At 40.0% G+C, this 15,000-nt stretch overlaps 1 protein-coding gene across 1 annotated transcript in view; it reads left to right on the top strand.

Moving 5' to 3' along the window:
* The window catches only part of LOC137985032 (nesprin-1-like), a 98,855-nt gene that overhangs the window by 76,335 nt on the left and 7,520 nt on the right, over positions 1 to 15,000 (top strand). The window contains exons 52-66 of the mRNA XM_068832455.1: positions 760 to 1,095; positions 1,314 to 1,841; positions 1,976 to 2,381; positions 3,241 to 3,473; positions 4,082 to 4,417; positions 4,662 to 4,994; positions 6,278 to 6,595; positions 6,973 to 7,299; positions 7,419 to 7,591; positions 8,404 to 8,539; positions 9,263 to 9,580; positions 10,600 to 10,694; positions 12,907 to 13,144; positions 13,435 to 13,758; positions 14,564 to 14,890. Coding sequence (XP_068688556.1) covers positions 760 to 1,095; positions 1,314 to 1,841; positions 1,976 to 2,381; positions 3,241 to 3,473; positions 4,082 to 4,417; positions 4,662 to 4,994; positions 6,278 to 6,595; positions 6,973 to 7,299; positions 7,419 to 7,591; positions 8,404 to 8,539; positions 9,263 to 9,580; positions 10,600 to 10,694; positions 12,907 to 13,144; positions 13,435 to 13,758; positions 14,564 to 14,890 — 4,428 coding nt within the window. The remainder of the gene's footprint in view (positions 1 to 759; positions 1,096 to 1,313; positions 1,842 to 1,975; positions 2,382 to 3,240; positions 3,474 to 4,081; positions 4,418 to 4,661; positions 4,995 to 6,277; positions 6,596 to 6,972; positions 7,300 to 7,418; positions 7,592 to 8,403; positions 8,540 to 9,262; positions 9,581 to 10,599; positions 10,695 to 12,906; positions 13,145 to 13,434; positions 13,759 to 14,563; positions 14,891 to 15,000) is intronic.

Raw genomic sequence — 15,000 nt, 5'->3', positions numbered from 1 at the left:
AGAAGAGTCCGTACGTCTTGTATTGGTTTGTCGTACGATCGTGCGAGGTGTTCAAGTGAAAACAGAGTTTTTGAGAGAACAATCAGGAAAAGAGTCCTAATTTTCTGTAGTTAGAAATCATTTAAGGTCGTCTCTTTTACGACTGATAGAATCCAGTGTATGTGCATGTTTTATTCATGCAGAAATTTGATTTCCAGACAAAAATCCGGTTCTTCCCATTGAGAAATTTCCTTCTCTTGTGCTACCGAGGAATGCGATTATGTTACAACGCCTTACGATCCAATTTCCGCTCTATTACCTGTCAAGTGGTTGCACTTCAAACTATTAGCTCTAAAAGTGGTCGCGGTCTCCTACGAGAGGTGGTCGTTTACAAGAGGTTCCAAATATAGTTATTTTAGTTGGACACTTTTGGTATTTTGGAAAAGTGGTCGCAGAGGAGAGGTGGTCGCCAACGAGAGGTGGTCGCAACCGGAGGTTCCACTGTATTAGAAATCATCCTAATTCTTGTCATAGTTTTTGAAAATCTATTCGTATTGCAGCGGCAATTTATCTCCTATTCACACTGAAGGTGGTAGACCTATCTACCCAAACATATCTGTTAAACTGACAATTTCCGCAGGATCATTTCGTGTAATCTGTATCATTCAAACTGAAAACTGTCGTGTTTTCCTTATCAAAGCAATTACCGCAACGTATACATATCTAATGTTTTAGTGCCATTTGAAAACTGAATTGGGTTTCTTTTTATTTTCTTGAAAGGGCCTAATAAAGAACCTCACAAAATCCAAGAAAAATTTGGATTCTGCTTCCCGTCGTCTTTCTTCACCTGCAAGAGATGACAAAGATCTGAGTCAGCACGTTTCGGATCTAAACAGCTTAATGAAAGGCGTAACAAAGCTGGTCTTAACTAGACAACAGGAATTGCGGTCAGCGCTAGAAAAAATGGTGAAGGTGGAAACTGCTCTGCTCTATCGACGGGACTTTGAGGGAAAGCTACAGGATTGGTGTCAGCTTATTGGTGACGTGGAAGAATTTGTAAAAGATCTGGGTCCTTTTAATGAGGATGAGCAAGAAATGGAGTTAGTATACTTTGAGGTATGTTTCGTTACTGATGCTGAAATCTCTAAGACCCAATATCAACATCTATTATTTTATTCATTGTCTTTGCTCTTTTACGGGAGACAGACTGCAGCATTGCTTCGTATTCGTGTCCATGAGATACATAAATTGATTAAATATTTTTCGCTTCGAAATTAACTGAACCAACTGAATTGTTTTGTTTAGTAGATATCTTTTCATTCTTCTGTCAACAGTTTCTGCAAAGCCACTCTGTGGTTCAAGACTCTCTTCATGATTTCTTGAATGAAGAGTCTTCTAAGGGCGCCAGTCCACACAAGAAGGCACGTCTGTCAGACCTCAACAAAAGGTGGCATAGAATACGAGCGGTATTAGAGAGTAGGAAACGGAAACTGAGAGCATTAGGTGTCATAGCTTCAGAGCCTCAAGCGCCTTCCAAAGTTTCTGTGGTGGAAGCAATCATTCCCGAAAGGGAACATCCAGTGTTGGCTTCATCCCCTGGGGAGGAGAAAAAACCAAGTACTCCAAGTACTCCAAGTAGCAAACCGACGACTCCTGTGCGTGAGTCTCCTGTGCGGGAATTGAAGACACCTCCCAGCGGGGATAAGAAATCCCCCAAGACTAAGATGAATCAGTATGAAGAGGAACTTAGGGAGTTTTCTGAGTGGTTGACCTCCCAGGAGAAAGCGTTTCACGAACTTGTTAGTGATGAGAACTTGCCTCCCACAATGGAAGCATTGAAGGATAGGTTAAAACAGTTTCAGGTACAGTCAATCTGTGTAAAGATCAATCTTATCAACAAAGAGTGCGATTTATTTTTCAGTTTTTTTAAAATGGCATTTTTGTGACTCTCTTCTGCTTCCTTCTTTGTCGTTATCTCCATTGTTTTCTTCTCTAGGTATTTTGTCGCAGCGTTCAGAGCCACAAATCTAAAGTGGACATGATGCGACAGTACGCAGCACAAGGCGCAGATGGTCTGGACAGTAATGTTGGGAGCCCGAAGTACGAAGATGTTACGAAGATTGCTGACAGCATGTGCGAAGTTTGCGAAGAGAATGCCGAATATTTCCAATCGGTGTTGATTCAATGGCAGTCCTTTGAAGAGTCTGCAAGAAAGTTTAACAATTGGATGGACAACATGATTCAAAAATCGTTCACCGTTGCCAGAGAGATGCCCGAGAATAACATTGACGCTGTGTTTATGAAATTAATAAAATACCGTGAAGTGGACCGAAAATTTTCCGAACGCCAACCGAGTAAGGACGGATTGGTGTATGAAGCCGAGCAGGTGCTGACCGCGACAGGTAAGAGCCCTCTGAAGGCTGATGGGTAATTGCACGGTTCTTTATTAGCATCACGTTTACGTAAAACGACGAACATTAGCTTGCCGTTTCACGTTTCACGTAAAATAGAAAGAAGGTTGTGAAGGTTGCTTCGCGTGACCCACGGCAACCGTAACTGGAGTATTTAATTACTAAAAAGCAAAGAAAACTCGGAGTCTTTTTGAACATTGTTTGTAGAAAAAGACGCTATATAAAATGAAAATCCTTATCCGCCAAAGTTTGATAGTTAAGTTTGATAGTTGCGATGAAGCTGTTTTGTCAATCAACAGCGGAGAGTCAACGAGAGTTCATGAAGAAAATTGCGGCAAGGAGTCAGTTATGAACTATCTATAACCACGACACCTAATTTGTCCTCCTTTGGCCTACCGGAAAATGGTTGTGGGGTATTTTTTTTCTGGAAACAACTGCAAACGCGAAAATGTCTACTTTCACGTAGAAGCGGCAGCCGGCAAACGTGGAAAATGGCGGGAAAATCATGGTCACGTGGTCACTTTTGCCGTTCGCGTTTTACGTGAACGTGTTGCTAAATCTCTCAATTATCGTTAGAATACAAAAAGTTGGTTTATCAACGGAGTTGATAATGTAAATTGGCCACCGTACAGAGATTCTAAAATTTGGATTCGCTCTGACGAAGGGCTAACGCTCGAAACGTCAGCTTTTAGAATCTCTGTACGGTGGCCAATTTACATTATCAACTCCGTTGATAAACCAAATTTTTGTATACTACTTCACCACCGACGCAGCACCACAGTTTCTTTAGAAACTACCCCTTCATTCATTTATCGTTAGAATAGCTATCCATTTCTTCATGTCTCTATAGCAAACGCAGACGTCCAGGCATCTCTAAACCAGTTTCGGGAAAGGTGGCGCGCTCTCCGTCAGGAGATCCGGGGGGAGCGTCAGCGTCTTGAGCGAACGCTGCAATTGTGGCGAGAATATCAGACTGGTATGGATGACATGCTGGACTGGCTCAGCTCTGTACTGGGGCTTATCAGAAATATCATCTCTGATGACAGCTTAGATATGGTGGAAGGGCAGTTGGAGCATTTGAGAGTAAGTTGATTATATTTATAGGAAATGAACGCGAGCGCAATTCGTGGTTTATGGGCACAAGTAATGTTTTAAAAGTTGTCAAAATTGCATGAGTTGTAGGCGAGTGCAATTTGAGAACTTTCAAAACAACACGAGTGACTACAGTGGTTTCAATAGAAGGTGGCTACCGGCGATAGACCGCCGAGTACTTTGGTCCAACCCGTCACCTACTTCGCACGACCATTTGAAAGTTTTGCTGTGTAGGTCTTTTTCCACCCTTCTCTATCACGAAAATAAATTCGCTTTACTTTCTTCACTAAACTCTGAATTATGGAGTTTTTTTCTCGAATTGTCTACATATTCAAGCAAACGTAGCGAAGATCGCCTACATCGCGTATTTAGGGTTTAGTTCTCAATTTACATCACATTCTGCCTATGATGTATTTAAATACTAAATTCTTTCAAAAGTGACTATAAAAAGCCTGAAAAATACCGGCTTGAACAAGATGTTTGTTGTTGTTAAAGTGTATTGTCAAGCATGCAATTTTTTTTTCTTTTAATCATGGGAATGAATATTGAATAGTCGTGGAATGACCCTTATTTCGGACCCTCTGTTTGCTCGTCTTTAGCATTATCAAAGAGAAGTCGAAAGTCATAAGTCAATCAAGGAACGACTTGACCAGATTGCATCTCAACTGGAACAGGAAGCGCGAGGAAATATCGAAGATTTGGAAGAGAGTCAAGCCTCACTTGATACAAACTGGTGTGACCTGTGTTCATTACTGGAAGACCGCGAAGAGGAATTGCTCGGAGCACAGTCAGATCTGTTATTAGCAAGGTGCATTGGGGATGTAGAGCTGCTGGAGGAGTGGTTTGAAGGTGCCAGGAACACAGTACAGAAACCTGTTTTGGTGCTTAGTAGTGCCTCTTTTGAAGATGCTCAAGAACAAATGCGAAAGTATAATGTAAGAGACGGTAACTGTTTTATCGGGAACATACTACAGTGTTTGTCTAAGTGGAATTCTTAGAGTTTAGAGAACTGATAAGTAAACAACGCTTGATAAAAGTGCCTTTAATTTTTGAGACAGGACGCAAGTCAAATCATTACATTGGTGGTGTAATCATTCATCAGGCGTTGCTGATCCTGAAAACCATTTGTTTAAGTGGTGACAGGGCTCAAATAATTGTTGTCTTTTATTGTCGAACCAGGTTATAAGGCAGGAACTTGACAACAGGCAGCGAATCCTGGATAACCTTAACACAAGACTCGACCGGTCTCTCGGTGAACGACGGAATTCATCAATCGCTCGTGTGGTTGACGGTGTACAGAGTCTTAACGCGCAGAAAACGGAACTGGTCGCTCTTTTGTCTGACAGAGAGGAGCTGTTGAAATACGCTCTGAATCGCTGGGCTGACTTTCAGAAGCTTTATACTGAGCTAAGAAATATCAATGAATGGTTCGGACAGAAAGAAGAAGCTTTGAACAGATTCCAGAGGATTGTTACTCAGAGAGAATTTGAGATTGCTTTGGAAGACGTTAAGGTAGTTAAATCAAAGGCGAATAGGCCAGTTCATGTCTGCCTCCTCTTCAAAGCGAGTCTAAGTGCGAAGTTTTTGTGATGGTAATTAGTTCTACTTTTCATATGATTAAGAACTAATTTTCATAAGAAAATCTTCGCACTTAGACTCGCTTTGAAGATGAGGCAGACTTAAACTCGGAAATGGCCTATTGTTGGGACAATGCTGGGGCTAAACTGTATCACCATAGCAACATATTTACAACCAATAGTTCGCGTTTATCGAACCTCTAGCTCTTAATTAATGACAATGTGGAGCGGCAAATAATTTAAAAAGTGAATCCGAAATACCAAAGGATAAATTTCAAGCTGTGGTAAGGCCCTTTTTATTGTTTTTAGTAATTTAATCACTTCTGGATGCGTAAGTATTAAAAGAGTAACGCTGCAGAAGTAGTATAAGTCGAAAAAAATGTCGCATTGGGAGCCGAAAGTTGTCTTCACGTTTTCGGGGAAAGATCTCATGGATATACCCACCACGAGTCCCCCAGGTTAAACTCTCGTTTAAGAGCCCATTTCAGTGATCAGGTCTAAACTTTCGTTTATGTTATTGCTATAGCAATATTTAGTTCTATAAACTGATTTAGAATGGTCATTTTTTTAGAGTTATGGTTGGTGTTTATATCCATGAGATCCTTGTCCATTTTCGGGACGATTAAGCCTTTTAGAACGTCAAGGCTTTTAGAACGGCAAGGGCAACGAGATTTCAAGTGGCACCTGCGTCGTTACCTACAGTATATTCATTCCGGAAAACGAAAAAAGGGATGAATTTACAACAACATACGTTTCTCAGTCTTACGTTAAGCTTATTCATACCAATACAATCTCAGGATGCGTCTCCCACGTAATACGACTGACGTGAACGAGAACTTGGGGAACAAACTGGCGCGAAGTGCGTATTATATCGCTAATTTATATATTTAAACGACGTTTTCCTTGACTTTGCCGTGTTCCCTGCTGAAGTTCTCTGTTTACTTGAATGTTGCAATGATGATGACGTCATCGCTTTTGCAAATATTACATAAATAGGCCATTTCCGAGTTCATGTCTGCCTCCTCTTCAAAGCGAGTCTAAGTGCGAAGTTTTTGTTATGAAAATTAGTTTTCATTCATATGTAAAGTAGAACTAATTACCATCACAAAAACTTCGCACTTAGACTCGCTTTCAAGAAGAGGCAGACATGAACTCGGAAATGGCCTATTGAAATGCAACTTAGACTTTTTCACGCAGTGTCCTTCAATCCCTGTATAGGCAATGAAAGGCTTCATGGTCACACAACAGGAAGCAGTAGAAACAGTTCTTGTAGCAGCACGGCGTTTACGCGGCGATGAAGCGTTTGACCAACAAGAAGTACAAGAGACAATCGAGGGAGTGGAGGAAAGATGGTCGGAGTTGATTACAAAAATTGACGAGTATGAGACGTGGCTGGAGAGCTCTGTTCAGGCGTGTAAGCAGTACGATGCCTCTTTAGAATACATCAATAACACGCTGAATGATATTGAGCAGAAGCTGGGAATAACTATTGCCGGAAACATTCCAGAACTGAAGACTCAAGCTGAACAGCTGAAAGTAAGATGGCATCTAAATTTAACCGATGGTTAATAAAGGCAATTTCTTAGCCAACACAAGTTTACTGGATTGTCTCCGTGCTTTTTGATTGGCCAGAGTAATTACTTTGGTTTTGGTTTTACGACACTCATTTTATAACCGCTCTAAGTGCATGTAACGATGGTATTTTAGAGTGTTTTTAACTTTTAAATATTCGTGTTGTATAGCAAGTAGTTTCACCAACAGACTCAATTGATAACCTTGTTCTTCAGTATTACATGTAGCAGCATACGAAAGTTCTAACCCTTATCCTAAAAGCGTGCTCCTTAACAATCGAAACTGGTCAGAAAAGTAGGAATGGATATATTGTAATGTACCATGTTCATTGATGTTTCAAGGCGCTGCAAGAAGACATGAACGAGATAAACGGCAGAATTCAGGAAATGACTGAACTCGCGACAGACTGGGCCCAAAACAGCGACCCTGATGCTTCCAAGCGATTGACCGATGAGATGACTGCACTCTCTGAGCGGTTCAACTTGGTCTCTACACGTCTCATCAAGAAAGACAAGGAACTGGAAGACATTACATTGAAGTGGCAGAGGTTTGAGAAGTCGTGTTCCGAGTTACTTGAGTGGCTTAAGAATCAAGCAGATGTGTTGAATGAGACTGTGACAGTCGACGCCCCACTATCTCAGCAGCTGCAACAATTGTCAGTTTGTCAGGTGATTTGGTTTTTTGAATTTTCGGTGGCAGTGGAAAAATTTAGTTGATTCCTGCTGGCTTTATGAAAGGGAGACTATCTTTAATTAAGAGTTGTTGTTCTTGTTGTTGTTAATTTCAGCAAATGCAGCAAGACCTTAATCTTCATCATGATTGGCTCACTTCAATCAATACCACTGCAGACTCTCTCCGACGGAAGGTTCCTTCTTTTGGTACTCACATCACCCCCCTGAGAAATCATGTCAACCAAGAGTTTTCTTCGCTTCAGGGACAGCTGCAAACTAAATATGAAGAGTAAATATTCCTCATTTCTTTTGGGGCACGGTTACTCTTAAGGCGTCGCGATCTCCAGTTGTCGGGAAGGGAAAGGGAATTCTCCTGTGAACCACTTTCATAAATGGCGACCTCCGTTACATTCTTTTGTATTTATGTTGATTAGACCTACTGCCCTCATTTTGAAGCAAAAATTCTTTTGAAATTTGCTCGTCGTAGCGCGGCTAGAAAGGCTTACTAGCATTAAAGCAAAAGAATATTTTGTTTGGCCGCCATTATGACAGAGGTCCATTTGTGCAGTTTACCTTCGTAATGTATATCGCTTAGAAAACTACCTGGTGAGAAAGAAGTTTAGAATTAGAAAGTAGATCTGGAGAAGTCGTTGCAATCCTCAGACAATAGTTAACAAAAGCTTCAATATTTGGATTTGCATTGTCAACAACTAGTTTATTCCCTTTCTAAAAAATGTGGTATTGTAGGGGTAAGGAATGCCCTTACTGCTTTCAACCAGAAGCTCTTGACCTTTGAAGCCTTCAACTCTGGTTCAGAGCTGGAGCTTTTTAGTCCAAAATTTCCTTATTTAGATGTAACGTAGCTGGCGCATTTTCCCGCTCGTGCCGCTTCGATCTTATTTTTGTCCATATTTGGGCATAAAACTGGTATCCTAAAATCCCCATCTTTGTTCCAAGGAAAAGAGTTGCAAGTTACAGGTTTCAAGGTCATGTGCTTCTACCTGAGTGTTTCTTACAGTGGCTTTATTGCATATTCTTGCATACGCAAGTCTCTTTTATCCTCTTAGATGTTTGTTTCTAAATTATTATTGGTGTTCGTAGGCTTATTTCAGCCACTCAAGGATTCACCCAACTTCAAGAAACCATACAGAGCTTAGTGGCCAGGCTTGATATGGCTGAATTAAAGGCTAATGATAGAAGTGAAATGGAAAGCGCAGAGAGACTGGATCAACTCCAGGCAGGTTTTTCTCACTTTTGAGTCGCGTTTTGTAACACACGAAGTATTGAATGTAAATTAGAAAGATCGTCGTGGTTAGATGAGAAACTTAACCCCATTTGGAGCAGTTGTTCGAGCCTTACAATTTTCAGGCTTCCTTGCCTATCTAACTGCTATGATCTTTCTAGCTGCGGCTTTTATTTATGTCCATTGCGCAGGTCAGATATATTCTAAAATCACCTGGAGTATTTTAGATGTTAATATTACATTAATTTGCCAGTCGAGCTTCAATTTTTGTATTTGCCGTGCATTCTTGTTTTGTTTGTTGGTTAATACAGTAATACCAATTTTGAGTAGTCCGAGCCGAGATTATGAACACTGCCCAGGTTTCAAGATGAGGGACAGTTTCGCCATCAACTGCCTTCACCGGTGATCAGTAGGTGTTTTCCAAGAGTGGCCTAACTTACCCTTTCAAATACGCTCGTTGACAATGTAAGAAAGCGGCTCCTTATTGTTCAAAGTTTACGTTGTGAAGTATTTCTTGTCGTTTACGACGACGACATCATTGCTTTAAAGGAGTGCTTTCGTTCCAGTGGTTGATTCATTTCAAAAACTGAATGAGCAAATGTTTTACCCAATGAAAATGACAACAATTATTGTTAAATGGAAGAGTGGTCTTTTCTTGGTCTGTCTGTTTTGCGCGTGGTATTCTATTATTCAATACCATATTTGTTTTTTGTTTAGGAATTATTTGAAGATCTTGAAGAGTCTCATAGCAGACTTGAATCCTTACGTAGCGATTTGGATGGGAAGCGTGAGGTTTTACCTCAGAAGGAATTCCAAGAACTGAAAGATCAGGTTACACCACTAGAAAAACGGTTCACAGAATTTAGGGGAGGACTAACAAAAGCAATTGACGACAACAAAAGGACCATCAAAAGGCAGAAAGAATTTGACCAAGGGCATGTCAAAATTCGTTCTGTTCTGGAAACTGTTCTGGGCGCCACCGATAAGACAACTTTTGATGAGACTGACACAGCTGTGGATCTTGAGAGAGTAGAGGTAACGAAAAATACCAGCCTCTGCCCAAATATATCAATTCTTTCTTATCCTAAGTCACGTGATCTCGATTATTCGTATCCGTGATGAGATTCGAGGGAGTTATCCTAACGATCCCTGTTTTGAATTCTTACAACGTTAATGTTAAGTCTGGTAAGCAGAGGAAATTCTTGTCTCTTGTTTGTTTTATGTTACATATTACATATATATGTTGTTTGTTTTATATTATTTTGCTTCCTTTTATTAGCCAATATCAAAAATACCATAATTAATACTCTTTGTTTGTCCCTCCAAATTTTTGCGTAAGCTTTGTTTCCACTGAGTTTCTCTTGGGACCAAAGTAACTCCCAAGAGAAAAAAAAACAATTCCTTTGCAAAATTTTGGAAGGACAAATAAAGAGTATTATGATATTTTTGCTACTGGCTAATAGCCCTTTTCACGGTTAGTTTTTTCTCATTTGCATTACAATGTAATGTACCCTGGATGCGAGGCAATTTCAGGTTAAAACTACAAAATAGCCTGAAATTGCCTCACATACATGCTACATTATATTGTAATGCAAATGAGAAAAACTAACCGTGAAAAGGGCTATTGTGGAGTAAAGGGTTGCGGTTGGGGGATTAGGGTTTATTTATTATATACTCAAAATAATATCGCGTTTCTGATTAGTCAATGACCAATAAATATAATAGCTAATAAAAATTTTTGAAAATTCAAAAAAAAAAAATCTCATACCCATGAATCAAGAAACGACTCGCATTCATACTATTTCCTATACTTATAGACCTTATTCATAAATGGCGGCCAATTTATAATTCTTTTGTCGAAGTGCAAATTAACCTACCAAGCCTCGATACCATACAGTGAATTCAAAAGAATTCTTGCTCTAAAATGAGGCTTGGTAGGCTAATTTGCACGTGGACAAAAGAATTATAAATGTGACCGCCATTTATGAATAAGGTCTATTTGTTGCTTTCATTTTTAGTCTCTGATGCTAATAACAACTTTCGTTTGCTTTAAGGATTTTCAAAGGAATTTTGAGCGATACCGGCATGATTTTGACTCCCTTCTACGACAATCAGAGGACCTTGACCAGGATAACAATACGAATAGCAGGTACAATGTCAGCTGGCGATAAGAGCTGGTTTACACGTTTTACACAAGCACTTTCACAAACAACAGTTGTTGTGTCAAAAGGTGTTACTAGCGACCATCAGATTGGACTTACGAGTTCTCAGTTCTGAGCACGCGCATTTCAAAAATTTTCGTTCTTTAAACGTAATGCGCGTACTCAGTACAGAAAACTCGTAGTCATAGCTGAAGGTCTGAGTTTGCGCATGTTGCTTTTGTCTCATTTGCGTCCTACATGTACGCCACCCTAACTGAGTATCAGTACATCCTTTAACTGTCGCTAGATTAGAACTTGTTGTGCTGTGGATTATTCTTCCAGTTTAAATGCCCACATTCGCCGAAAAGTCATTGCGCACCATGACTGAATTTCGTGTAACTCGAAAGTACCCAAATAGCTGACACCTTGTTTTCCGCGTGATTCGCCAAAGTGCATTCAGCCATTAGCCATTATCTTTTTTTAGCATCACGCATTTGTACAAGCCGTCTTTTGAAAACAAAGGCAAATGACCGCAATGACTTTTAAGCGAATGTGGGCCTTAAATTCATGTGAACCATCTGTGTTTTCTTAAGCCGTGTTCACATAAGGTCTCGATTGTGTGAAGTAATTATAGTGCGTAATTGAACGGAATGGCGAACACGTGGTGATATGAGCAGACGAAACTTCTAATCGCTTTATGGAGCGAAGATTTGGATTTGTCATCTTCTGTTCTCAGACGTTATCCTTGGTTCTCTCCTCGCCTCAAGCATGGTGGTGATGATCGTGGCAGCCACGCGATACGGCGCCATTTTGTCTCACACTGCGATGTTACCCTATTGTATTTGAATTTTCGCAGATGTGAGCAGAACCATAATTGAATAAAATTGAATGGAGTGTGATTGCCTGAATTATACTTCCGTTGATCATAATTGACGTTGAGTGTGAACATGGCTTTAGTGCAGTTGAGTCAAAGATTGTTGTCCAAGATTGTGAAGATTTGTTTTCTAGTTTAAGCAATGCTGGTAATAAAGAGGGTTAAAAGTTCACAGAACTGTGGACAGTTTTAGGTCCAGGTTTTGCTGTACACTGCAAGCTGCTCTTGGAGATTTGGCGTTCACGGTGAAAGAATGAGTGCATTTGATTAATCGCAACGAAAAATGCACGATGAAGCCGTGTTACCGCTTTGCGCTGACAAATATCAAGTTTTTGTTAGGTTGGAAAAAAAGGGAAGTGACTCTCTTTCCGGTTTCGTAGTTCATTTCAAATGTACTTTGACGGGGAGGGCGAGCCAAGGAATGTACCTTTTGTTGTGCTTTGCCTGGAATATTGTGTTTACAATTGTATCACAAGGAAGAGGTTGAGACACTGAATCGAAAATTCACTTCGTCTAACTAAAACCCCTTTTCCAGTTCAAAACAAAAGTCGCAACGCCCCTCCCTCCCCTCAATTCAATGTTTATACCCTTTAGTTTGAATGCCAAGTGGAGATCAAAACAATTTTGCTCTGCAGAGGAGGGGTGGGTATGCGCTGACTTGAATGACACGCGTTGTACGGTTATTAACAGTGTCTCAACTCCTTTGGTAATTGTTTGTAGGAGGTAAGTGTTCCAGTGCCATTGCAAAGAAAACGCTTTAGGGGGTCACTTTGTACCGATATTAAGGACGGTGCCTACTATTGTTATTGCGCATACGTTCTGCGCATCTCCAGATACTCGGATTTCCTATCGCCGATGCTTACTAATACAGGGATATTTTTGCGCGGTTTAAAACTATCCGGAGAAAGTAGATCTTCGTAAGTACTCTTGGTATCCAAAAAGAAAATTGGGGGTAGCCAAGCATTTTTGAAAGATACTTAAGCTTCAATTTGAGAAAGAACGCCATACATTGCTTTGTATTTTAAAGCTTTTTACAAATATTATTCATGGTTATCTTTGAAAAATGCGTGGTTACCTCCAATTTTCTTTTTGGGTTTCAATAACACTTGTTAAGATCTACATTTCCTGCATAATCACTCACAGGGGCAAAAATATCTTTAATTAGTAGGCACCGTCCTTAAAGCGCAAGCATTTCCCCATTTTCTTCGTTGGACATTGTCTGCACAGCAGGCGTCAATGGGGTTGCGTCCCAATCGTCCCAGAGACACACGACTATATAGGTCCTGCAAAAGGCCTATTGCAATTGTGATCTACACTGAAGTCTCTTTGTGACATTTTGTGAACAGATACAAGTCACACTTAGATGAAAATATCTCTCACGTGCGTCAACTTTGGAGTTCTGTGCTTAGGCGAGCAGATGACTACAAAGACCAAGTCGGAAGGCAGGTCGATCGGCTGAAAGAGTTTCAAAGAAGGATTGAAGAGCTAATGGATTGGATGAACAAAATTGAAGCTCACAGTGGATTCACAGTTCCTTCCTGCACGAATATTCAACAAATGAAAGTTCACTTTGAGCATGTCAAGGTATGCGAGGCCGCCTTTAGTGGCTATTATGTTTTTTCTAGGGCAGATTCCTGTCAATAGACATTAAGTTTACATCTCTTTTAAGGTGTCAGACTGTTCAGTTTTGACGTGAACATTTCCCTACCCTTTCCCCCTCATCCCTTGAAGTTGAAAAATGCGTGTGTTTTGTTACTTCAAAGCATTTTCTTTTCTTACCTCAGTGCTGCCTTAAGCCACCACTGTTTCACTAAACAGTTTTTCCGAAAACGTAAACCTTAAAAATGAAACGCCCCTTATTTCATTCTTTATAGATGTGCCAAAAAGAGATCAACTCTCAAAGACCAAGGTACAATGCTCTTTCTTCCACTGGTCAGCAGATTATTCGGGAATGTCGTGGAAGTCTGGGTAACCAAGCCACTAGTGAACTGGATAAAGTAACGAGAAGATGGATGATGATCACAAACCTTGTCACAACAAACCAGCAACAACTTGAACTGTCTCTAAAGGATTGGCAAGAGTACACTTCACTTACTGAAAACCTAATGGTTTGGTTGAGAGAGAAGGAAAAAATACTGAGACCTCAGTCCAAGGCTACTTCGCTTCATGAATTAGAAAGGGAACTGAATGCCATGAAGGTTTGCCCTTTTGAATTTTGTAAATCATGGTTTAGGTGGTCGATAAACATTAAGCGCTGAAACCCTTTTAATATAAAAATATTCTGAATGTCTTCGTTGGATTTACACTAATCTTATTTTGAACAACCAACGGCAGCTTTTTCGCTTCTCGAAGATTAATAGACCACTTTCGATGTATTAAAATTCAGTCCTAAACAAAAGGCATCTCGAGGCTCTGGGGAATAAATATGAGGATTTGTATGAGTTTATTCCCCAGAGCCTCAAGATGGTGTCTTTTGTTTAGGACTTTATTTTAATATATCGAAAATGGGCTATTTTAAAGTGCCACTATGACCAAAAAATCAATTCTTCTTTTTCTTTAACCAAACACTAAGTGGTTTAAATCTTACCCCTTGATTTAAAAAAAAAACACCTGTTTATTTTAACTATTTTTTTTCTATTTAATGGTCCCCACTAACTAATTTAAAAATCTGAAGAGAGCTGGATCGATAAGAAAATGACGTCAAAGACTCACTAGTTTAAGAATGCAATGTTTGTTTACGCCGCAGAATTAATATGCAGCACGGGCGTTTCGGGCTTTTAGACTTAAAAACTCTTGTTCTCCATACATAATAAGCTGCATTTACACGCTGAAATTTTAAGCTATTGAGTAAATGACGAATTTTAACCAACCAAAGACACGGTACGGTACCATGTCGACCACATCACAAAGTAGGCTTTAAATTGAGACAAAATATTACTTAGTAGGTAAACATTGTTAAGTGCACTACCTCAATTTATGATTTGTTTATTTGTGTTTTAAAAGGCGATTGCTGGAGAAGTTGACATACGTAGGCCACAGCTCGAGAAAATACGAAAGCGAGCCGAAGAGCTTTACAAGTCAACTGACCAGTACGACTCTGAGCGAATTAGAAAACAAGTATCATCCATGATGTCACTGTGGGAAAATGTTTGTCATCTTTTGTCAAATTCTCTGCAGTCATGTGGAGACATACTAAGGCAGTTTGAACAGTTTAGTCTCCTACAAGAAAAGTTGTCCCGTTGGCTTGCTAATATAGAGTCTTCGGTATCACATGATCTGGAGGAGTCATTTCTCAGTATTCCAGACGACCAAGGCGATACAGTGTTCCAGGTTTGTTTGCTTGTGATGTTTTTGTCGTTAAATGAAAACTAACAGTAAGAGTTCTCCCAGGGTTCTTATGTGCTCTGTCAGGTGTTTCTAGATATCACTGATTTTATGCG

Source organism: Montipora foliosa, chromosome 14 (assembly GCF_036669935.1).
Source record: "Montipora foliosa isolate CH-2021 chromosome 14, ASM3666993v2, whole genome shotgun sequence".
Lineage (NCBI taxonomy): Eukaryota > Metazoa > Cnidaria > Anthozoa > Scleractinia > Acroporidae > Montipora > Montipora foliosa.
The sequence above is the reverse complement of the archived record's forward strand: the minus strand, read 5'-3'. Positions and strand labels throughout refer to the sequence as shown.